Raw genomic sequence first — 26806 nt, forward strand, 5'->3', positions numbered from 1 at the left:
AATTTTACGAGAAAAAACCAACATATTCGGGAAAGAAATTCTTCGAGTATTTACCAAAAAATATTAAGTCTGAAAAGAATATTGAAAAATTTAAGAAGTAACTCAAAGAATTCATAATAAACAACCCGATTTATTCTTTAGATGAGTTTTCCACCTTTGTTCACAAAATATTTCAGAACAAATTGTGTTAAATAGTTAAGGTTCAGAGACTGATGAATTTTTAATGTAATTGTTTGACACTATTTATGTGTACCTATGTGCATGAAATAACAAATTTTTTATTTGATTTGATTTGAATATCTATATATTTAATGCCCTAGGCATATTTTTGTCATAATTGTTTTGAAGCTGCTATGCATCCGTTTACCAAGTTTGAGGTGTCGTTGGATAGGGTGTGGCACGTAGATCTTTGAAATTCCATCAGGGCTCTGCCCCAGTGGCCTTCAAAGTTCCCATGTTATCCTTATAGAGAAAATGTTTGTTTACATTTTAACAGATGAATACTTTGAAATTTACACTAATACTAGCTGTAACCCGCGGGCTTTGCCCCGTTTAACTTCTTAATTTTCAAGATGATCTCGTTCGCATGGCTCAATCACGTCCTGGTTGAATTCGTTCGCTACGCTCACTCACCTTTAGGTTGGAGCTCGTTCGCTACGCTCACTCACCTTTAGGTTGGAGCTCGTTCGCTATGCTCACTCACCTTTTGGTTGCAAATTAGCTGTTGTCATAAATGTAAAAGAAATAATAGTGCTGCACCCTGTTGGTAATCCTTGTAACTTTAATGCTATTGAACATCATAGAACAGAACCAACTTGTTTAATTGAAACAGCTGTTAATAAGATTCATTAGTTCCATTTCTCATAAGGTTAACATGGGAAACTCCAGAGCCACTGGGGCGGAGCCGATTGGACGGATCACGAAATTGATGGTGTATAAACCTATTCCATGAAATTCTACACGTATGTACCAAGTTTCATGGCAATCGGTTCAGCGGTGTCTGAGTTTATCACTGCCAAATCTAAATATATAAAAGGCAAAGCCCTCACTAACTGACTGACTCACTCATCACTAATTCTCCCACTTCCCATTTACCTAGGAGGCTGAAATTCGGTACACCGATTCTTTGGGCATTAAATAGGAAAACTAAGTAGTTTTTATTCTGATCGGGCTTTCGGGCTCCGCCCCAGTGGCTCTGGAGTTTCCCATGTTAACCTTATGATTTTTCATATTTAAAAGGAATTTCTTAACAGCTGTTTCAATTAAACAAGTTGGTTCTGTTCTATGATGTTCAATAGCATTAAAGTTACAAGGATTACCAACAGGGTGCAGCACTATTATTTTTTTTTATTGATGACTACAGCCAATTTGCAACCAAAAGGTGAGTGAGCGTAGCGAACGAACTTCAACCTGGAAGCGAGTTAGCGTAGCGAACGAGCTAACCTGAAGGCAATTGAGTGGAGCGAACGAGCTCCAACCTAAAGGTGAGTGAGCGTAGCGAACGAACTTCAACCAGGACGTGATTGAGCCATGCGAACGAGCTCACTTGTGAAGTTAAACGGGGCAAAGCCCGCGGGTACAGCTGGTATATATATATATATATATATATATATATATATATATATATATATATATATATATATACAAACATCCTCTTTTATACTTATAGATTTGAAACATCTGGTTATATTCAAATTGAAATTATTGGAAACATGACAATTATTTTGAAGAGATAAAAATGTACACAGTTTTATTTTTTTTTTTTTAACAATAATTGGTGTTTCACTGCAAAACACCAATTATTAGGGTTCAGTGAATTTTAAAGTGAACTGACAGTACAGCAGTTACACTTTATTGTTGTGACTTTTAAGATCTTTGTTTTACCGAAACTGAATAAAAGGATTATATTTAATGAGTGGAGAATATCAATATCCAAGGAACACTATATTTTATGTAATTTTTACTTTCTCCCCCTATACCATAGTATATGGAGAAAGTATTGTTTCCGTCAAAATTTTTGAGTTTGAGTTTTGAGTGGATATATTCGTTTTGGGTCCCCCTGGACCCAAAAAAGTGGTTATCAAAGTGATGTCTGTGTGTCTGGATGTGTACAGAGCTAGAGACTACACCTGTGGTCAGATTTCGATGAAATTTGGTATGTAGGTTCTAATCCATGGTATCTCCAGGTGGTTTTTCATTTTTTGAAATTTTGATTTTTAATGGGGATTTTCCCATAAAAAACCATAGAACAGAACCAACTTGTTTAATTGAAACAGCTGTTAAGATTCAATAATTCCATTTCTCATAAGGTTAACATGGGAAACTCAAGAGCCACTGAGGCGGAGCCCGAAAGGATTTTTGAAATAAGAATATGCCTATATGTTAATCGGGAATGTGAGCTATCATCATGCCAAATTTCAGCCCAATCCGACCAGTATTTTTCGCGTTCACTTGTCACAAACATACATCCAAACTTTCTCATTTATAATATTAGTAGGATACAGTACATTGTTCTGTATTTATGATAAGTGTACAAGAATAATGATCTGAAGTAGGGATGGACGGGTCCCGAAATTTCGGGAATTTTTCGGGAAAAAAATATTCCCGATTATCGGGACAGGATTACATTTGACTCGGGAATTTTTCGGGACGGGATTTGGTCCGATCGTCGGCGATTTTTCGCTTCGCGAGTGCCGATAACGCCGTTATTGCGAGCGATAGGTCCGCGAACGCAGAAGACGAAGTCATACCGACGATCGCGCCGTGACCGCGGAGTCCTACCGACGATCGCGCCGTGACCGCGAGTCATACCGACGATCGCGCCGTGACCGCGAGTCATGTGATCGCGCCGTGACCGCGGAGTCATGCTGACGATCGAGCCGTGATCGCGAGTCATACCGACGATCGCGCCGTGACCGCAAGTCATACCGACGACCATGCCGTGACCGCGAGTCATGACGACGATCGCGCCGTGACCGCGGAGTCATACTGACGATCGAGCCGTGATCGCGAGTCATACCGACGATCGCGCCGTGACCGCGAGTCATACCGACGATAACCCCGTGACCGCGGAGTCATACCGACGTTCGCGCCGTGACCGCGAGTCATACCGACGATAGCGCTGTGACCGCGAGTCATACCGACGATCGCGCCGTGACCGCGAGTCATGGCGACGAAAGCGCCGTGACCGCGGAGTCATGCTGACGATCGAGCCGTGTTCGCGAGTCATACCGACGATCATGCCGTGACCGCGAGTCATACCGACGATAACCCCGTGACCGCGGAGTCATACCGACGATCGCGCCGTGACCGCGGAGTCCTACCGACGATCGCGCCGTGACCGCGAGTCATGACGACGATCGCGTCGTGACCGCGAGTCATACCGACGATCGCGCCGTGATCGCGAGTCATGACGACGATCTCGCCGTGACCGTGAGTCATACAGACGATCACCCCGTGACCCGCGAGTCACAAGTTACTATAGGTACCTGTAAATTGTTACCCATTTTTTGGTTTTTATAGATCAGTGCCACAAATGGTAAAAATTGATTTCGTATGTGTTTTTTGGTAACTGCAATACAGTACTTTCTTTTTATGCACAGAAAAAAATCCCGTCCCGTCCCGTCCCGAAAATTGGGAAGGAAATAAAAATCCCGTCCCGTCCCGTCCCGAACTAAAAATTCAATCCCGTCCATCCCTAATCTGAAGTTATTGATATTAGTTATAAACATGTTTTTCACCTCCAAAAAGAATATTTGATTATATCGGAAGTTAGGAAGAGTGCGTCCCAAAGATTCTGGAAAACACCATTATTGTGTTAAACAGGAATCTTGATATGTCGTCAGGCTTGATTAAGGAAGGTAAAGAAATAACTTTTAAAAACTTGTGGAGGAAATGTAAAAAAAAATTAAAGGAGTCTTCCTGAAATTATCAGGACATGCCAGAGAAAATAGAAGCATAACTGGGAAGCATTTGATGACGCTGTACAAAGGGTGTTAAGCCATTAATGCTTTACGGATGCAAGTTCTAGGGAAGGATGTTAGGATTGAAAGATTTTAAACTAAACATTTGAGTACGCAAAGAAGAGTTTTCACGGCAAATAAGTCCCAGACTTCAACCAGAGGTGGTGGTGAAAACAAGGGGGTTCCTAGAAAGAAAGAAGATTTATCACGGGACCTGGCAAATAAGTCCCAGACTTCAACCAGAGGTGGTGGTGAAAACAAGGGGGTTCCTAGAAAGAAAAAAGATTTATCACGGGACCTGGCAAATAAGTCCCAGACTTCAACCAGAGGTGGTGGTGAAAACAAGGGGGTTCCTAGAAAGAAAGAAGATTTATCACGGGACCTGGCAAATAAGTCCCAGACTTCAACCAGAGGTGGTGGTGAAAACAAGGGGGTTCCTAGAAAGAAAGAAGATTTATCACGGGATCTGACAAATAAGTCCCAGACTTCAGCCAGAGGTGGTGGTGAAAACAAGGGGGTTCCTAGAAAGAAAGAAGATTTATCACGGGACCTGGCAAATAAGTCCCAGACTTCAACCAGAGGTGGTGGTGAAAACAAGGGGGTTCCTAGAAAGAAAGAAGATTTATCACGGGATCTGACAAATAAGTCCCAGACTTCAACCAGAGGTGGTGGTGAAAACAAGGGGGTTCCTAGAAAGAAAGAAGATTTATCACGGGACCTGGCAAATAAGTCCCAGACTTCAGCCAAAGGTGTTGGTGGGAACAAGAGGGTTTGGTTTATCATTTAGGTTATCATCAAAAGAGAATATTTTTCTGACTTCCACAAAAGAAACTGCAAAAACGGCAGGTAAACTGTGAACCCAATTAGGCCTTTTACCATCACCAGCTTTAGCAACAAAACCAAGAAACGAGAAAACACCAAATAAAAAAAATCAATACAAATCCTTCTTCTCCTTTGTCTAAATTGCGCACGATTTCATGCGCCAGGTTCTCTAGTTTTACAATATTCTCCGTAAGAAAAACATGAAAATTTTTTTATATCCAATTTTGTTAATTTTTTCAGTAGTCAATAACCATTTAAAACCCCTTTGATTTACTAAATTATTTGTTTTTTTTTTAGCCCTTTAAAAAGGTCTAGAGAGAAATTGGGAAATTTTGTGTTTTGAGGGTCAAAAATGAGAAAGACCATTTTTTTACCTCATAAAAGGTCCCGTAAACCCCGTTCAGATGGGCTTTATCACTTTTTTTTTCTGATCATGCTAGTTCAATAACTCATTCTAGTTTATCTCGCCTTACACCTTCAAACCAAATTTCATAAAAATCGGATAAAAATTACTCAAGTTATCGCGTTCACGGACATATAAAAATTTGAACGAATGGTTTTTTGGCCTCTGGGGACATCAAAATGAAAAAGTAAATTGGTCCTGGGCCTAGGTCTTACTGTGCCACCTACGGTAATAGTTACTTCCCTATAGGGAAATTTGCTAAAATAAAAGGTTCTACATAATGTTTGAAATTTGTATAACAGTAAAAGTTAATACTGAGAGCAGTTTTAAAGAGGCTTCTTATCAAATCTGTACTGATTAATGAATACATTACACCATTTATCTTAATACCAACCTAAATTAACTATCAGAGTATTATCGTATTATGAATGATTAAACTTATCAGAAAAACTATTTTGGTGTTATCAACACATTTTGGTGTTATCAACACATTTTGGTGTTATCAGTAAATACTTTTTTTTACTGAACTTCAAACAATAAAACTATGACCAAGGGAATAATGTTTGCATAGCTAAACACAGTTATTTAACTCTTTAAAATATCAATTGATCAATTCTTAAGTTACTTTAGATTAATATAGAATTTAATAAAGAATGTGAGACTAACAATATTGCTTAATGCTTACAATTAGTTTCAATCATATATACCAAAAACAGAGCTCAATGATGTAGAAATATCACATTCCTACAAAAACATTACAACAAGAATAACATCAAAACTTAAAAAAATCTAAAAGATGCACCTCAAGGGTCAATTTTGGGTCCATTACTGTTCATAATCTACATCAACGGTTTGAACCAAACTCTAGTACAGTAGAGTCCCGATAGTCCGAAATGGTTGGGACCGGACCCATTTCGGATTACCGAATATTTCGGATTAAGCGAAATTTTTACTAAAATGCACGTAACTATGAAATACAACGTTTAAGTTGGCCCACTGGCCTACTAACAACGAGTCTATCTCGCCCAGCTGCTCGGATATTACATAATACTTTGACGAAGTGCAACTAAGTGTCGTAACACAACAGTGCTAGCAGTTTCGGCTTTTTCCGATAGGTGACAGCACGTACTGGGTCACTTTATGTGTCTGCATTAATGGCGTTACACGATGGTGCTAGGGTAGTTCCAACTTTCCCCGATAGGTGGCAGCACGTACTGGGTCACTTTTCGTGTCTGCATTACTGACGTTACGCGATGGTGCTAGTACAGTACAGTAGTTTCAGCTTTCCCCAATAGGTGGCAGCGCGTACATTTATGTACACTTTGTAACGTTATCTTTTGAGGTTGTGAGTGTGGTGAAGAAATGGCTTCAAAACGTAAACATACTTTGGTTACATTGCAAGACAAACTTGAAGTGTTAAAACGATTGGACAATGGTGAAAGTGCGTCAAAATTGGCTGTTGAGTTTGGTGTGGGGAATGCTACGATCACCGACTGGAAGAAAAACCGTTTGAAAATAGAACAGTTTTGTATTGCTTCCACAAGTAAGTGTACAAAATCCCGCCATACAGCGAAAACAACACCACGGGAGAACCTCGACAGTGCTTTGTTTGTTTGGTTTTCTCAAGAGACAGAAAAAGGTACCCCGATTAGTGGACCCTTGATAAAAGAAAAAGCTCTACAGCTAAATGAATCATTGAACGGAGACACATCTTTTTCTGCTAGCACAGGTTGGCTTGATCGTTTTAAGAAGCGTCACGGCATACGACAATTAGCCATTACGGGTGAACGTCTATCGTCAAATGAGGCTGCTGCAACCGAATACGTTTCAGATACATTTGCTGAACTGATTGCTGAAGGAAACTATTCACCGCAGCAAATTTACAATGCTGATGAAACTGGGCTTAATTTTAAGGCATTGCCTAAAAAAAGTCTGGCTTCTAAAGAAGAAATAAGTGCACCTGGTTTAAAAATAAGCAAGGAAAGATTGACAGTTTTGGCCTGTAGTAATGCTGCAGGAAATCATAAACTCCCTTTAATGGTTATCGGCAAAGCAGCAAAACCAAGGGCATTTAAAAACCTAAATATAAATGCATTGCCTGTCGTCTACAAAAACTCCAAAAATGCTTGGATGGCCTCAGCACTATTTAAGGGATGGTTTAACGACCACTTTGTTCCCGAAGTCACTCGATTTTGTAACGAAAATGGCTTACCGGTTCGAGCATTACTTTTTCTCGACAATGCAACCTCTCACCCGTCAGACGACGAATTAATAAGTGGAGATATAAGGGCCGTGTTTTTACCACCGAATGTGACCCCTTTGAACCAGCCAATGGATCAACATGTACTACAGCATGTGAAGCTCTCATATAGGAAAAAGTTGTTGAGAAGAATACTGGAAGATCAGGACGAAACGCTCTCGTTGCTTCAAAAGCTCAAGATGGTAAACATTAAAGACGTCATTTATTGGGTAGCAGAAGCATGGGAATCTACAAGTGAACAACTGTTGAAAAAATCTTGGAGTAAACTGTGGCCAAGCCTAACTTTTCAGGACAACTTGAATCAACATGAAGAAAGAAACAATGTTGTGCAGGTGCAGGAGCTGTTACAAAACATTCCTGGGTGTGAGGACACTAATGCAAATGACGTGAATGAGTGGTTACAAGCTGACGACAATGATCATGAAGTTTTAAGCGATCATCAGATCGTTGAAAGGGTTTTGAGGGAACCAGAAAACATCTCAGACGAGAGTGAAGGCAAAGCTGACGACGGCAGCGAGCAGAGAGTATCCCACTCGGACGCGGCGGCTGCCTTTGATCTAGCGCTACGTTACGTTGAACAACAGTCCGTCTCGACCCCAGCCGATACATTGTTTCTAAGGCGTTGGCGCCATTATGCTTCTAAAGAGAGATCCTCTAATCTTCGTCAAAAAATTGTAACAGACTTTTTTAAACCAACTTAAGACCTTCAGTTCAACACTATATGTAAGTTTCAAACACTGTCTTTACTGTACTATACATTTGAAAAGTAGGCTACTGTACTTGTGTAATTTGTACTTGCCATTCTATTATTCACTGTTTTTTCTATTAATAAAGCATAACCGTTTTTCACTTTTTCACAGTTTTTTGGAATATCCTTTTTACAAAAAAAAAAAAAAAAAACACGTTTTCGGATTAAGCGGACTTTCGGATTACCGAAGTTCGGATTATCGGGACTCTACTGTAAATAAAAGGGAGAGCAAAATAATTCTTTATGCAGTTGATTCAAACTTATAGATACCAGGAAAAAAATTGGAGGTTATAGAATCAGTGGAAAAACTCAGAACTTATTAATATCCAAAGGCTTTTAATTTAGCATAATTTATTTTTTAATGTTTCAAAACTAATTATTATTAACTTTTCCACCAAAAACAAAACAAAAATTGCTGTCCCTAAAATAAAAATTGATAATACATCTTTGGAACCAGTTAAACAAACAACCTTTTTAGGCCTAACTATAGACAGCTTGGAACTCTCACGTGAAAAAAGTAGGCTACAATGAATTCAGATCTGTCTGCTCTCAGGACATTAATAAATGTATGTGATCTGACAACATGGTATGATTCATTCTTATTTAGCCCACCACTACTAATACTAATAATCTGAAGGGGACAATAAAACAACACAAAAATCTATCGTAATAATGCTCAATATGGATCAAATTGACCATGTCATAACATACTTTTAAGAATGAAGACTTATGACAGTATTTAGTACTTACGTATGAAAATATTGTTTACTTAAAACAAAATCAAGAGCCATTTGAGATTGACCAGTTGATTCACCATTACAATACAAGAAACAGTAACAATTTATGGTTGCAAAGTCACCGATTAAAAAGGTTTGAGAAAAAACCAAATTATATATCTGATTCAAATTTTTAGACAAAACTTCTCCAATAATAGACATAAACCAACAGTTGTCAAAATAAAAAAAAAAAATTGAAAGAGCATCTAGTCAGCTAAATGTTCTTTTAATTTTCTCAAGAGAGCATTATGCTCACTAGATGAGTTTTTAAATAACTAGTAGCCTAAAATCGAACATTTTCCAATAGAAATTGTAGTGTGTTTAACATTATAAAAACCACTGACAAATCAGAAATTGTATTTAGTTATAAAGGATTAGTTTTAAGAAATGTATGACACCTTCAATGTACTAATCATATATATTAAAACGTGACACGGTTTTTTTTTAATTTCACGATTCTGAATCAACCACTTGACGGATTTTCACGATTCTTATGTTGAAAGAAAGATAATTTTGAGAACTAAAAAATGTCGAAGCCATAATTTTTGTTTAGGGTTTCAGTTTTTTAGAAATTAAGTTTTAAATTTTTTAAAGTCTAGCAGCGTAAACATTCAGTGTTTTCAAACGAAATTCAGCATTTGGATAAAAATGAAATTACATACGTAGGATTGACTTATTTATACTATGTGTAATGCTATAATCATTAATACGTTCATTTATTCGGAAAGAGGATGATAAATAATCTTTAAATATACATAATAAAATATGTTCTAATTTATTTTTTTGAGCAGTCTTTAAAATCTTTAGTTTGTTTTAGTGCAATATAATTTTTTATAACTAACAGCTGGTTGAATATAAAAATATTCCAAACTAGCTGTAACCCGCGGGCTTTGCCCCGTTTAACTTCTTAATTTTCAAGATTATCTCGTTCGCATGGCTCAATCACGTCCTGGGTTTGTTCGCTACGCTCACTCACCTTTAGGTTGGAGCTCGTTCGCTACGCTCACTCACCTTTAGGTTGGAGCTCGTTCGCTGCGCTCACTTGCCTTCAGGTTAGCTCGTTCGCTACGCTAACTCGCCTCCAGGTTGAAGTTCGTTTGCTACGCTCTGATCAAAAGAAAGCTTATGAAAATATTTTTTTGCTACTTCAATTTTTGAGAAAAGGTTGGGAAATAACAATGATCAAATGTTTTAATTCATCTTGGCAGCTTTTTCTTTACACTAAATTTTGAACTGCTTAAACCATGCTTGAATTAGGAACAGAAATATTGATATAACTATATACAGTTTTAATAGACTACTCGATTCCCGTACTTAGGGCGGGCCAACAGCTCGTGTTATGTAAAAACAATGTAAGAGGGGTGTTTAATAAAGACTGACAGTAGAATACATATCATATAAACAAAGTACAATAATTTGTTTTTTTTCAAGTTGGTATGAAACATTGAAGTATGAGCAACAACCAAATCAGCTGTTTACATTATAGTATACTTATTGTTGCCATGGCAACCGATTAATAAGCAGATGCAAAGTTTTGCCTCTAAAGTTTACTAACAAAGGTATGCAATAATGTTTTGTGTAAAACCAAGGCCACACTAAAAAAACAGGCCGTAATGCTCGTCAAGCATGACGTCACGATAGAAGACTGCAAAGACGTAATGTTTGCCGTTTGTGGTCAGCTGCTTGTTTTAATCTTTCCTTCAGGGTGTCTAGTTTATTTCCATTATAAAATTCAAGACTAATTCCAGACTTTTCAAGACTAATTCCAGATTTTTCAAGACTAGTTTTTACAACAATTAGTGGGTGATGATACCAAAATGTATTGATTCTCGATTCTTGATACCGATAGCAATTTTTATAGCTTAACCAAATTTTCTGAATAATACTACACCAACCCCTGTCTTTGTCATAAAGTAGTTTATGATAATGTGGTGTTTTCAAGTAAAGAAATAATGCAGCAATAAAAAATTCTAACTAGCAAATTTGGTTTTTTTTATCATGAAATCTTCCGCGTACCGTACGATTAGACATCATCATTGACTGCAGCGGTTACAGAAACGTGATCGTCGTCGTCCGCGATCACGGCAAAACCATTAACATTTCCCGCGGCCTTGTAGATATCAATGACATCATCGTCGTCTCCCGCAGTCTCAGAAACGTCATCGTCATTGTCCGCGATCGCGGCAAAATCATGAACATTTCCCGCGGCCGTGTAGACATCATCGTCGTCTCCCGCGGTCACGGAAACGTTATCATCATCTCCCGCGGTCACAGAAACGTCATCGTCGTCGTCCGCGATCGCGACAAAATCATTAACATTTCCCGCGGCCGAGCAGATATCATCGTCGTCTCCCGCGGTCACGAAAACGTCATCATCGTTGTCCGCGATCGCGGCAAAATCATGAACATTTCCTGCGGCTGATTAGACATCACCGTCATCTACCGCGGTCACGGAAACGTTATCGTCGTCGTCCGCGATCACGGAAAAATCATGAAAATTCATTGTCGTCTGCCGCGGTCACGGAAACGTCCTCGTCATCTCCCGCGGTCACGGAAACGTCATCATCGTGGTCCGCGATCGCTGCAAAATCATGAACATTTCCCGCGGCCGAGCTGATATCATCGTCGTCTCACGCGGTCATCGTCGTCGTCCGCGATCGTGGCAAAATCATGAACATTTTCCGCGGCTGATTAGACATCACCGTCATCTACCGCGGTCACAGAAACGTTATCGTCGTCGTCCGCGATCACGGAAAAATCATGAACATTTCCCGCGGCCGTGTAGACATCATTGTCGTCTGCCGCGATCACGGAAACGTCATCAACGTCGTCCGCGATAGCGACAAAATAACTTAAATTTCTTGCGGCCGTGTAGACATCATCATTGACTCCCACGGTCATGGAAACGTCATTGTCGTCCTCCGCGATCATGGCAAAATCATGAGAACATTTCCCTCGCCCGTGTAAACATCAACGTAATCATGAGAACATTTCCCTTGCCCGTGTAAACATCATCGTCATCTCCTGCGGTCACGGAAACGTCATCGTCGTCTCCCGCGGCCACGGAAACGTCATCGTCGTCTCCCGCGGCCACGGAAACGTAATCGTTGTCTCCCGCTGTCACAGAAACGTCATCTTCGTCTCTCGTGGTCACGGAAACGTTATCGTCGTCTCCCGCGGTCACGGTTACGTCATCGTCGTCTCCCGCTGTCACAGAAACGTCATTGTCGTCTCTCGTGGTTTCGGAAACGTCATCGTCGTCGTCCACTTTTGCGGCAAAATCGTGAACATTTCCCGAGGCCGTGTAGACATCATCATCATTGGCTTTCGCGGTTACGTAAACGCAAGACGACGATCGCGGCAAAATCATGGAAATTCCCGACTTTGAAATAAAATTTAAGACTAAATCCCGACTTTTCAAGACCATTTTAAAATTCAATACTAATTCCCGACTTTCCCGATTTTTCCGACTACTAGACACCCTGTTTCCTTGGAAAATAAATAAATAAATACCTACGTCATTGCCCTCTTCTATCGTGACGTCATGCTTGACGAGCATTACGGCCTGTTTTTTTTAGTGTAGCCCTGGTAAAACTGAGGAAAAGTGCTACGGATTCTTCCTTATAGACCTAGTGACTTGAAAAAAAGCTTTTGGTAATAATAAAGTGAGTGAAAGAACCTGTTTCAAGAGGCATAAAGACTTTAAAATGGACAGGAATCGTGTGAGTTGGAAGGTGGACCGACACCAAAAAGCAATGGTGATTACATTCTTTGATTATCGTCTTAGATTTTCCCGGCTAAAATGTACGCAATTCCCGACGACTAATATAGGCTACTTATAAGAAAAGCCCAATAAAAGGTGTAAAAACAAATTAAAATAACAGATATTGGAAAATAATTAAAAACCCACATACGTTTATTACCCCTTAAAGCAAATTAACTCTTAATATTAACCCAACAAACACTGCAATTTAAGGTTAAAAATTAACATTATGAGTTTAACATTTTGCAGAATAAACTTGTACTCCTGAGCTAGGCCTACTGAAGCAGTTTCGAACTGCTGAACGTTACGATTTTTGCGTTTTATTTGCCGATAGTAACTTATAAAATCTTATGGTTATCTGTAAACCGGTAAAAAACCAATAATTATTACAATTAAAACTTATGTATTTTCCAAAATTAACATAAATGTAGTAGCCCTACTTCGCGGTAGAAAAAATTAAAAATAAACAAAATTCGTGGTTGAAAATGGTTTTTTTAGGCCTACTGAAGCAGTTTTTACCGTTACGTTTTTTGCGTAACATTCTCCATAGTTAGGGCCTACTTATGATTAACTGTAAACCGGTAAAAAACCAATAATTATTACAATTAAAATTATGTATTTTCCAAAATTAACTAAACTTAAAGTCAAAGCTAAAACATCAATTCAATCCACAGTAGAGTGTCGATTGGGAATTGTATTGTCATCACTTAAATCGTCGTGTCTGTCTAGTGTCTACACTCGCACGCCATTGCTTGCTACACGAACGCTGACAAATACTTATTACAGTCAAAGTTCACTACAAACAATAGAACCATAAGTATGTTTTATCTATGATAGAACTCTCTGTGGTATCACTGAATGCGAGAATTGAGAGACGTTGGTTGATGCACTAGGGGAATAGTACTTTGGGTTTGGAACTGTACTAGGGGATTGTGGGATTGCCAATAGCTGGTTGATTCTTCTAGTGGTACCAACATAACAACATTTTACAGTGTCTCGATTTTCTAGCAGAGTTGCTATGTCAGTGCAACCTCCATTTAGATGTTTCCAGTCTACGACTATTTTGTTTCGTAAAAAGCAAGAGCGGTTCCCTGATTACGTTTACTTATCAGACTTGGATACGATACATAACTGAGATCGCAGGATAATTTTGAGCTGGCATGAGCTAAGTCGGTTGTCTGGATGTCTGATTCAGAATTCAAACAGAGATGATACAAACAACAAAACATTGACCATACAACTTCCTTAAAAATATTTGTTTTTACATGGAATCAGTATCAAGAATCTTGAGTAATATTTCAGAACTGGTATACAATCGAGTAATTCTGTTACCGGCCTATCCCTATTTAAAATACAATTAATATTCTACTAGGACGTAATTCAAGCCATGACCTTGAGTTTTGAGACCGAGTTTGGCTTTGTTCCAGCTATGCGACAACGCTGCTACCCTGCTAGTGCTACACGCATCACGTTATTATAGAGCTGGCGGAAAGTCGGCGTATTCTGTCGGCGAACCCGAGATTTGATTCTTGAATCTGGTTAATTTCTAATCTGAATCTTCCGTAAATTTACATTCACTATACAACTTTTAGGATAAACAGGCCTGTTAAATTCAATGTTTGTATTTTCGTTAAATGTAGTTAGTCTGTGTCCGTATTATGTGTTTCAACTCTGACTGCTTTAGCTGAATCTTCTGTCTGATGATAGAATTATAATGCCGAAACGGCCTTAACGCAAGCTACAACAGATTGAACTGTAGACAAAGGTAAATACTTATTTTTAAATTGTACGACAGCTCAGGCATAAAAACATGGATTTTAATAAGTTTAAACTATAAACTAAAAAATAATGATGGTTAGCAAAAGAGTAGGGTTAAAATATGATCAATACCTGGATTGCATTAACCTTTTGCATTGGCAGTGGAGGACTAAACATATCAAAATGGGTTTCTTTCAGCACTCCCAAAGACACAGTCACTAACACATGATCAGCAGTTAGCTTCTGTCCATCTGTACATATTACTTCTGCTTGTTGTTGGTTCCAGACTATACTTTTGACTTTCTTATTGTATATTATTTGTTTTTTTAACTGTTCTTCATTATTTCCCTGAAAGGTCAAATTGTACAACACAATTAATCAGGAATTTTCCAAGTCAATACCTCTAAATACAAGCTAATTTTACTTTCCCAGCATAAAAAGAAATTTAACTACCAAAAGTAAATTTATTTAGGTGCATAAGAATTCATTAAGGACGCTGATAAGTACAAAACTTTAGTTTAAAATTGAACGGGTGTCTTACAAGGGAGGAAAATACTGTTGAGCTGAAGGAAGGTCAGGTGTATTAAAGAAATCTTAGCTAGATGGATATTGGGCAAAGAGCCTTGCTGTTACACTTTTAAATACTTGTCCTTGTATTAAAACAATAAATTTGCCGCAGAGGGAATCAAACAGTAGGGATTTCCATTACATACATTTTAATGAACACATTAATCTTAGAATATCAAGGATATTGATCCAGGCCTGACTGAACAGAGTAAAATACAAGAGTGAATACTATAAATATACAAGTGAGTGATATAAAAGAAAATATTCACATGACAGGACCACCAAATTTGATGAGCTACCCTCAAAGAAATAAGAGATGAAAACAAAGCACGATGAAGTGAACCTGCAAGTAAAAAAATGTCAACTGATTTAAACAAAATTCCAGAAGATCAGCAAATATGTCCTCTCGACAAAGCACTATATGGTATCAAACAAGCTGGAAGACAATGGCTTTTCAAGCTGGATGCTACACTTCAAGACTTGGGTTTCAAAGCTTCACTTTCTGATCTATTTATGTATCTGAATCAAAAGATGAATTGATAGCAGTATACATTGATGACCTCATCATTGCATCAAAGAATGAAGAAGTATTGCAAAAACTAAGAAACACACTGATGAAGTCATTTTAAATGTGAGATCTATGTAAATTGAACCATTGCTTAGAAATTAAATTTGAACAAAAAGAAGGAAAACTGATAGCAAATTGAAAAAAATACATCGATGATGTCTTAAAGAAATTGTATACTGCATGACTGATTGTAAGTCAATTGGAACTCCCAAGGATTGTAAAGTGAAACTAAATGAACCAACACTAAATGAAACAGTCAACAAGCGTTATCAAAGTCTTACAGGAAGTCTGATGTTTTTAGCAGTTGCACCGAGACCCGACATAGCATATAAGTTAGTGTCAGTTGTTTGAGTCAGTTTAACAATAGCTATTCTCAAGAGCACTGCAAAGCGTCAAACATTCCTTTTATATTTGAATTTAATTTGATATTCATAAGTTTTAGAGATCATTCAAAATTTTAAATGCTTATCCTTTAAATATAGTGTGAAATTCTTGGTACTTCAACATACCCAATAGTCAAATTACTTATTTCTCTTCTATTCATTTCCAACGTAGCAACGTTCGCTGTTTCAATATAATTAACACTTACAGTTTTAAAAAAGGTGTTAATAAAATAACACTTTTAAACTCACCATTAAAATCTTGAATATATTCTTGTAGCCCCCTGTTTTCCAACGAGTGAGAGAATTCCCTTCGCACTCTCTGTATTGTTGAAGGCCTGCTGCTGATGTTTCAAACCATGAGTCAGAACCATCGATTGAGTTCTGAAAACGTTCGTACCATGCTAAGAACCCCTCAGCAGAAGTAGTTTTGTAATCTATCCCTTTATTACTCAATTTTTCTTTTATACTGTGGACAAAAAATACTAGCTCTTAAAGATGTTTGGTAATACATAAACAATAATACTCACATAAACAGTTAAAAATATAAATTGTTAATACACAATCTATATCTATAAAAGAGGAACTATGTATGTATGTATGTACCTTATGGACTTTGAAACCGCTCGACAGATCGTAATGAAACTTTCAGGCATCATTAAGCATTATTCAAGGATGGTTCGTGTGCAGTTTGGTGCAGATCCGTCAAAAGGGTTCCGACCCAAATGGTTTTAAGTGGGCCAATGTCAGACTTTTTGAACTACAATGTTTACAAATAAATATACTAGCTGTTACCCGGCAACTGTTTTGTAGGTTTGAACAGTCACAACATGCTGTATTAATCATGATTTGAAATAGTGCCACAATGTTTACATAGAGTGCAGCACAGAAAACTATTTTACTGTTGAATACGTCCAAATAAATTAAACCCCAAACGCAGCACACCTGTGCACCCAACAACGTTTGAATTCCCAAATATTAAAAATCTAAACATAAAAACCTTTATCAAAGTATTATAAACAATAAAAGGGATGGCAATGCCTTAATATTTTTATCTTTTGTTCTATACCTACACAATCTAACAAAAGTTATTAATACAGGGTGTTTTTTTTAAAACTTGCATCTTTATTTATGTAAAAACCGCAATAGATAGAAATATGCAGTTTGCGGGAATCATCTATTGACGTAGGGGGCCCAATTGTTTTGGATTCAACGTTACATTCACATTCCCCCCTGCCCCCAACTTAATTTTTTTAAATACCAAGGTACCCCTTGTGACATATCAAATGAAAGAGCATGAAAAAAGAAAATGTTTGGTGACATTTATTTTTCATTTGATATGTCACAAGGGCGGGTACCTTGCTATTAAAAAACAAGTTATGGGTAGGGGAAAAGGGGGTGACTATCTCACAAATTCATGAGCCGATTTAAAACTTTTTTCACAAAAAATTTTCTTTTTCCATGCTCTTTTATTTGATGTCACAAGGGGTACCTTGCTATTAAAAAAAAAATTAAGTTCCGGGGGGGAGGGGGGGGAATATCTCACAAATTTATGAACCAATTTTCAATTTTTTTTCATCATACATTTTCTTTTTTCATCCTCTTTTATTTGATATGTCACAAGGGGTACCTTGCTATTTAAAAAAATTAAGTTGGGGGCAGGGGGAAAAGGGGGGGAATGTGAATGTAACGTTGAATTCAAAACAATTGGGCCCCCTACGTCAATAGACTGCATATTTCTATCTATTGCGGTTTTTACATAAATAAAGATGCAAGTTTTAAAAAAAACACCCTGTATTAAAAGAATCCCTGTCTATTTCACGATTCTGAATCAACCACTTGACGGATTGTCATGATTTTTGTGTTGAAAGAAAGATTATTTTGAGAACTTGGGAATGTCGAAGCCATAATTTTAGTTGAGAGTTTCAGTTTTTTTCGAAAATAAGATTAAAATTTTAAAAAGTCTAGCAGCCGAGACGCTAACATTCTAAACTAGCTTTTCGTATAATACAATTTGCTTAACGTAACAGCTGTAAACATTAAGCGTGTGTGACACAAATTCAGCATTTGGATAATAATGGCATACATAGAGTTGACTTATTAATACTATGTGTAATGCTATACTCATTGAAACGTTCATTTAATCGGTAAGAGGATGAAAGATTATTTAAATATACATGGTAAAATGTTCTAATTTATTTTATTATTCTGTGATTTTGCCATTGATTATAGGAAATAAATAGGATTCTATAACCACTGTTGTATACAAATTGAGGCTCTGCCCCCGAGTCTTCAGAGGAAAGTTTATGCAAATTATTTTTCTGTTCGACTTTTTGAGGAAAGAATAGGAAAATAACAATGTTTACATGTTTTAATTCATCGTGGCAGCTTTTTGTTTACAATGAATGTTTAACCGCTTAGACTCTGCTTGGATTAGAAAGGGAAATATTGACATAACTTCAGTTTTAGTTGACTACTCAATTCCTGTACGTAGGACGGGCCAACAGCTCGTAAGTTATTAAGTGAATAATAATCGTGCGTGCTATCTCAGGTATTCAAATGTGTCTCAATTTGTCATTAACCCACCACATTAATGTCATAAAAAGAAGGAACTAAAATAATACTAATGTGAAACTTAAATCCACCGAAGCTGTGCAACGTTACCAGACTGGCGAATAAAAAAATGACACCAAAACTGATTTAAGCAAAAGTTATCAGTGGTAAGTTTAAAGGAGAAGTAGTCTTAATCCCAAGAATACTGATGATTTCATCCAAACTACCCTCTGAATATACCCCTTAAAGAGATAAGGAACTACAATTTCCTTTGTGTCTTGCTTTCGTAATCACCATTATAAGGCACTAGGGCAAACCCTGACTATTGTCTGTTTAATTTTAGAAAATGCATGTTTTTCACACGGACAGCTGTATATGTTGCGTGCTGACGTGGTGGTAGGTACGCCTGAAAACTTGTATATTTATAACCTAATGAAAAAACCAAAAAACATTGTTTATTCACTGGTAATTAAATAAAATATTCTATTTTTATCTTTGGTCTACACTTTTATTATTTATCGTAAAGAACAAATTATTACCATTAAAAATAATAGTTGTTAAGCGCAGCAACGCGCGCCGGGTAACAGCTAGTTACATATAAAAACAATAAATTAATAGGCTATTATAAAAATTAAATACTTAAAAAACTAACCTTTCATTAAAGTACTTTCCAAAACTTCCCGGACTGTTGCAAAGTTTATGTTCATCATGAGCTACTTCGATGCATGATGTAAAAAGATCAGCTGCATCATCAGGATTTAACATTTTTCCATCAGATAAAACATAATGAGCAGTTGTTATATCGTATGAATCATCACCCAACAATTGGGCTGAATTTCCTAATGAGTGAGCAACATTGTTGTCTTCTCCATGTACCCACTGAGCTCCCAGCTCTACAACACCATCCCCTGCAACACAAACAACAGTTAAGCAAAAGTTTTAAATTACTTCATCTTGACCTTTTAGCTAGACCTCGGAGAGTAAAAAATAAAAAATAAATTTAATGGGTGACGGAAGGAATCAAAGCTACAAGTAGAAACAAACAACGTCTACACAGAGAGGCAAAGGAAAGTGGAAGTGCTGAAGCACAAAGTTATTACAGAACTTACAGACAGTTATTTAAAAAAGTTGTTAGAGCAGCAAAGCGAAGGGCAAATGATCAATATATCAAACAAGCAAAGTGCAAAAGTCAAGCATCTTGGAAAGTGATGAATACAAAGAAAACTACGACTTTAAAGAATTACTAATTAATAGATCCATGGTTAAAGACCCCAAAGTAATTCCAGATTATTTCAATGATCATCATCTCAACATAACAAGAAAACTGAATATTTAAAGTTCACCAGAAAAAAGCTGTTAACTGTTATAAAACAGGCATAGACTCAGAAAGTTTGTTCTTTGAGTTCAGAGAAGTACATGTTAATAAAATGTTAAAGATCATACAATCATTACCAAATAAGAAAGCTACTGGTTGGGACGAGATCCCTCATCCCTGTCACCTTAATTAAAGAGTGTAAAGATTATTTTGCTACGCCAATCTGCACATTAATAAATCAGTCAATGTTTACAGGCGATTTTCCAAAACTTAAATATCAATATTGTTAGGCCGATTTACAAAAAAGGTGACAATTGAAAATACTCAAAATGTTAACAATTTGAAAACTCCACCACTGGGACCACTGACCCACTGGGGCAGAGCCCGAAAGGATTTTTGAGATAAGAATATGATTATTTGGTAATCGGGAATGTGAGCTATCATCATACCAAATTTAAACCTAATCCGACCAGTAGTTAATGTGTGATTGAAATTCAAACAAATAAACAAACAAACATAAAAACAAACACACAAACTTTCACTTTTATAATATTAGTAGATTTGATACGAGAGTCACAAGCTGTTTTCTTTATAGAAGAGGCCAGTAAAAGTTCCATATATTTAAAATACCCCCGCCGCAGCAAACCTGCAGACTAAGCGAATTTCCATTTGCCTGGTTGGATTTACACTAAAATGTCTACTTAAAAATATAACATTTACAAGCAGAATACCTGTCCTTTGTACGGGCTTGGCATATAAGTATAAAATGCTTATTGCACTTGGTATGTTATACTCAAGCTTTGCCCTTGCAATGGGTGAGGACACAGTTTGATCAAATGTTGTTCTTTAAATTTACAGTAAGCTATAGTAAAAAACATCTACCATAGTCATAATGTTGATCGACTGCAACTAAACAATAGAAAAAACTAATTATCAAACATTTGCACAGTATCAAAAATTATTCATTTAATTAAAAGTACATAAACATCTACATAAATAAAATTAGTTTTGTCTGTACATTGCTTAGAATCATGCAGTTTTTGGTTATTTTTACGTTTCATAGCCTAAGAAAGCCGAAACGAGTCTTATCTCAATTTCTGTCTGTATGTCCGTCTGTTTGTCTGTTTGTCCATTCTGTGGTTCCGTCTGTAACGCCAAAATGTCATTTTACGCGGCCTACTCCTAGAAAACTAGAGTACCGATCAAGGTTCTAATCATTTTTCTGTATTTACTGGAATGGTGAGAGTGTCTTTGGCTATAAAAACATGGCCTTGCTTCTTTGAAAACAAAAAAACGAACCATCAAAAACCCAATTTTGTTAGATTTTTGTCAAATTTTATCCCAAAGTTTACTATTACTTTTATGAAATAACGATCAGCTGTTTGGAATAGTTGTCACTTCTAGCTGTCACTGATATGTTTACATTAAAAGTTGTTTACAAATACCGCAACCATTTCCGATCAAGTTTTGTTAGCACATCCAAACCAAGTGAGATTAAAAACATTGTGCCTTACTTAACCGGTTTAATTAATCGCAAGTGCAACGATTGTTCTTGAGTTTTGATAACCGGGGAAAATACCGTGAATCAGTAATGTATTAGTGCTGGGAAACTTACATTTTTTTAATCATCGTCACCAATAGCTTACAAAAAAGGTTTCCACTCATTGACGGCGCTTCAAGGACAGTTGTGTAAAGTGCTAAGTAAAAAATCACAACTGCAGTGGGTGATTGTGGATGTTGCTGCGATCTTGGAAGATCTTTCTGATTTCGCTGTGATCGTAACAGAGGTTTAACTTACAGATGTAGTTAAACTCGCTTTTCCAATGTGTCACTTTTTGGTTTCTACTTACATTTTGACAACGATATCGGTACTTTTCCTACTTAAGAAGTAAAACTACAAACGTCCAAAACCCCAGATTTGTGCGTTTTTGTCACATTTCCTCCGAATATTTGCGAGATATATGTATCGATTATCGTTTAGAGATTACGTAATCTTTTAAATAAGAAACCTTTGTTTGGATAAAGGTGGTTTCTTCAAACTGTCATTAATTTGTTAACATTAAAAGTTGCTTACAAATAATGCTATTAATGGGAAATAACTTTGATTTTCGAAAACTAAAAAAAAAAAACCAAGGGATATTAATAACTTTGGTACTGCACCACATTAAGTGAAAGTTTTTTTGAGCAAACCATAGTGAGTGTTTAAAGCTTTACATTGTTAACGTTACATGTTACATGTTTTGTGGCCTGTGTATTTATTTATTTGCCAACGGATTAACACCTATAATGCAGTTTGATTAGAAGGACAGTTTAAATTGGTTTTAAGTACTATGGTTCTTTTCTTAAATGTAAACGTTGGTTTTTGGTACTGCTACTTTTCCTTAGAACCGGTGGTAGCATTAAGAATCATTTTTACGTACAAATAAATTACTATTTACAACTATAGTTACTGTTAGTGCTGCACCTTATTTCTTATTAAATTTAATTGATGTCTTACTGTATAATTTTTGCATTTTTTGTCTGGACTCCAAAATGTTAGTTTATGCTATGAAAATGATAAAACATTAGCGTAAGATTTTTTTTTTGCAAACCATCATGAATTTTTTAAGCTTGGCGTTGATAACGTATCAATGTTTTGTGGACTGTGTATTTATTTACTTATTTGTATATTTGCCAACAGATTTACACACCAATTTTACAGTTTGATTAGGGTTAAAGACGATTATCATAAAATTTGATGACACTATCAAAACTTTCAAATAATTATTTTGTTTGTCATTTGCTTTGGTTAAAGCGTAGCAAATCCCCTAATTCAATTTTGTATTTGTGTGTGTATGTCTGTTGGTAACGCATTGATGTCCTTATTTCTCAGTGTTTCGTGGAAAAGACAAGAGCGCCTTTGTTAATGAAAATTTCAACCCTAATAAAGTGAATTAGTGAGTCGGTGTCGGTCGTTCGTCGGTCCGGTGGCTCAGTCGGTAGCGTCGCGGACTTCGGGCCCAAGGCCGGTTTCACACGAGCCACAAAACGCCCGACAATCGCAAAATGCTGCTTCTGATTGTTGTGGTGCGCTTGTCGCGCGAGAATCGCAACCTGACGCAGAAAAGAAGAGCCCCATTCTCTTAACATTGAAACGTTAGAAGAGGTGTGCCTTTCACACGAAGTGGCGTCTTTTTGCGTTTGACGCTAGAACGCGCTGCAATCGCATGGAGTGGCTCTGTTCTCGACAATTTTGGTGTTTTTAGCTGGTTATTGCCACTCAGACAGTCAAAACAACCAGTCACCCTGTTTTGTTACGATTTTTTTTTTTTTTTTACTTTTATAAAATTAAGTTATATCTGACTTTGACACAGACCGTTTTATCGTAGAAGTAGGGTGTAGGCCAGTGTTGTGGGACCAAGAATGTAAAGATTACTCAAATAATTATTCTATGACGTCGTACCGCACGAAGAAGCATTATAAAAAATAAGTCTTCTTCATCGTCCATTGTAGCACTGAACTGCACTCGTAGTCTTTCCAAGCGGACTGGTGTTTTGGTTTATTTCAGGGAGGTGCGGTATGAAATGGCGATAAACTGATGGAAATCGCGGAATCATGCTTTTGCCATCTGAAAGGTCCCACGCGATTGAACGCTGCCAGTGGCGCGTTTCTGCCGACGATTGTGGCACACGTTTGTGGCTTGTGTGAAACCGGCCCAAGGCAGCGAAGTCGTGGGTTCGGATCCTGGTCACTGCCACTCAAATTTATCAGTACAGTTCACCTTTGTACTGTACCGCCTTGCTTTGCTGTAAACGTTCCACGCACAGGCGGTTAGTCTATGTGGACGGGCAAATGCAAGGTTAAAAGAGGCCGCCAACCTCTTTTTTAAAAGTAAAGTAGTAAAGTAAAGTGTGCAGTAGTGAGGTTGAGGTAGTATTTTAACTACTTTTAACCAGTGTCAAAAGTAACTTTCAATTACAGGCCTACCTTAGGGCTATGCCTCATAGATCTATAAAGCAATTCCTTTTATCATTAGATATAAAATATGGACTAACACGATCGAGTGACATTTAATTGTGAAGCATTCGTTTTGGCTTTGAAACTTTCAGATATTGTATCTTCGAAGGTTTATATGTATTCCTAAACAGTAATAGTTTTGCCAGCATATCTGGAAAAATTCACAATAAATATGCAAACCAACTCCTGTTCTGAGGTTTCAACTTACTACAAGATTCCCGTACGTAGAATGGGCAAACAGCTAGTAACTGTATACAATCCTACTTTGACAGTTCTCATTGTATATTACAGCTTTTTGTTGCTGCTAGTTCAAATTAGCTGTTGTCATAAATGGAAAAAATAATAATGCTGCACCCTGTTGGTAAACCTTATAACTTTTAATGCTATTTAATATCATAGAACCAACTTGTGCAGTTGAAACAGCTGACAAAATTATTTTATTCCTTTTATACTCATAAGGTTAACATGGGGAACTACAAGAGCCAATGGGGCGGAGCCCAAAAGGATTTCTGAGATAAGAATATACCTATATGTTAATTGGGAATGTGAGCTATCATCATGCCAAATTTCAGCCCAATCCGTCCAGTAGTTGATGCGTCATTGAACTTCAAACAAACAAACAAACTTTCACATTTATAATATTAGTAAGATTCCCTATTTGTATAGAATTAGTTTAACAAGTACTTGGGTTTGCTGCATCAGGGAGGGTAAAACTGTTTTGTTTTTTGTAAAATGTTAATACTTAGTAAGAAATAAAAACATTTTCCAAGTTTGATCAAAATCTATATTTTATAAAAGAGGAAGTTTGTATATATATTTTAACGTTATGGACTCCGAAACCGCTCGACAGATTGTAATGAAACTTTCAGGTATTATTAAGCATTATTCAAGTGAAGTTATTATTATTATAAGTTTGTATATGATAATCGGGAATGTGAGCTATCATCATGCCAAATTTCAGCCCAATCCGACCAGTATTTTTCGAGTTTACTTTTCCCATACACACATACACACATACAGCAACCACCTCTTTTTTATAATAGTATAGATATATAAAAGGCAAAGCCCTCACTGACTGACTGACTGACTCACTCATCACTAATTCTCCCACTTCCCACTTACCTACGAGGCTGAAATTTGGTACACTGACTCTTTAGGCATTAAATAGGAAAACTAAGTGGTTTTTATTCTGATCGGACTCTCGGGCTCCGCCCCAGTGGCTCTGGAGTTTCCCATGTTAACCTAATGAGTACTCATATTTAAATGGAATTAATGAATCATAACAGCTGTTTCAATTCAACAAGTTGGTTCTGTTCTGTGATGTTCAATAGCATTAAAGTTACAAGGATTACCAACAGAGTGCAGCACTATTATTTTTTTTATTTATGACAACAGCTAATTTGCAACCAAAAGGTGAGTGAGCGTAGCGAACGAGCTAACTTGAAGGCAAGTGAGCGCAGCGAACGAGCTCCAACCGTAAAGGTGAGTGAGCGTAGCGAACGAACTTCAACCAGGACGTGTGAGAGCAGCGAACGAGCTTCAACCTAAAGGTGAGTGAGCGTAGCGAACGAACTTCAACCAGGACGTGATTGAGCCATGCGAACGAGCTCACATATGAAGCTAAACGGGGCAAAGCCCGCGGGTACAGCTAGTATATATATATATATATATATATAAATGAATTTGAACGGATGGTGTTTTTTGCCTCTAGGGGCCTCAAAACGAAAGAAAAATCGGTCCCGTGTCCAGGTCTTACTATGAGTACTACGGTAAAAGCTTATTCCCTATACTGTATATGGGAAATTCGCTAAAATAGGCCTAAGTCATAATTTGAAAAATATTCCCTAGGAAAGTGGGGGGGGGGGGGGGGGCAACCGCCGTTACCTTTGGTTAAAATGGTAAGTATTCAGTACGGTAACATTAGAATGAAGGGACCTACGACAATTTATTTAAGTTTTCCGACTTTTTACAGCCAAACTGGTTAGGTAAAGATTGTTTATATATGGATTTTTGGAAAGCTTGAGTCCATTAACATTGGGTGTTACAACAACAAAACCGGATTTTGGCGATTTTAACCCTCCCAGAATTACTTGACGAAAATTCGACAAGCAGCACACTTTGTGTAGTGTTACTTGTCGATTTTTCGACAAGCAGACATCGTTTACGGCGAAGGCTCTATGACTGACTGAATCGGATTGAACTGGATCGAGTTAGGTATCGTTCTTTCCGTAATATTCTAAGCTTTCTCCAGAGGTCTGTCTCAGCGCTGTACGTTCTCTGAGCCGATCGTAATTGTAGCAGACAGCTGACGTGCGTGTATTTGTAAACAGCCAGGTTACTCGGACCGATGACTGATGTGTTTTATTACGTTTATCATTGTTTTAGTGTTAAAAATCAAAAGTAGTGATATACGTGTTGCATTATAAGAAGATTTAAGTGGTTTTGAAGTGCTGGTTGATGATCCTGAAGAAGTAGGTAGTGATATTGATGTAAATTATCAGCCAGATTCCTAGCTATGGTTAGGCTATGCATTCTTAGCTAAACGCTATGTACTGAAATCTGTTTTTGCCCATAACTTATTTATTTGCAAATCTACTTCCTTATATTATTATATATTTGTAATCCTCATAAAATTTAGAACAAAGTGGCTATTTTCAAATATTTATAGGCCTATAATTTATACAATTTCATTGAGCGCGAACTTATTTTTTTTTTGAAAATTTTCGAAATTATATTTTTTTTTACCTAAAAATTTTTTTTTTGAAAAAATGTTCCTTATGTTTTATATATAATATTGAAGCCCATGATTTTCCAAACAAAATGGTATATAGAACATTAGAATTAACATTGTTTTAAGCTTCTCAGATCCGTTTTAATAAAACCTTGCAAATGCGCCAAAAATAGGTGGACATTAAGGCCTAAACTATGGACACTT

The 26806-nt window shown here is 37.1% G+C and overlaps 1 protein-coding gene across 2 annotated transcripts in view; it reads right to left on the reverse strand.

Annotated features, from left to right (window-relative positions):
* Positions 1-26806, reverse strand: part of LOC128984083 (spermine oxidase-like) — a 200981-nt gene that overhangs the window by 163108 nt on the left and 11067 nt on the right. For both annotated transcript variants that reach the window (XM_054403372.1, XM_054403368.1), the window contains exons 3-5: positions 19213-19468; positions 16260-16476; positions 14625-14840 (exon numbers count right to left, since the gene is read on the reverse strand). In XM_054403372.1, coding sequence (XP_054259347.1) covers positions 14625-14840; positions 16260-16476; positions 19213-19468 — 689 coding nt within the window. The remainder of the gene's footprint in view (positions 1-14624; positions 14841-16259; positions 16477-19212; positions 19469-26806) is intronic.

The sequence above is a fragment of the Macrosteles quadrilineatus genome, unplaced genomic scaffold, assembly GCF_028750875.1.
Source record: "Macrosteles quadrilineatus isolate MER2022 unplaced genomic scaffold, UCM_ALF_1.0 Scaffold_1__1_contigs__length_201487025, whole genome shotgun sequence".
Lineage (NCBI taxonomy): Eukaryota > Metazoa > Arthropoda > Insecta > Hemiptera > Cicadellidae > Macrosteles > Macrosteles quadrilineatus.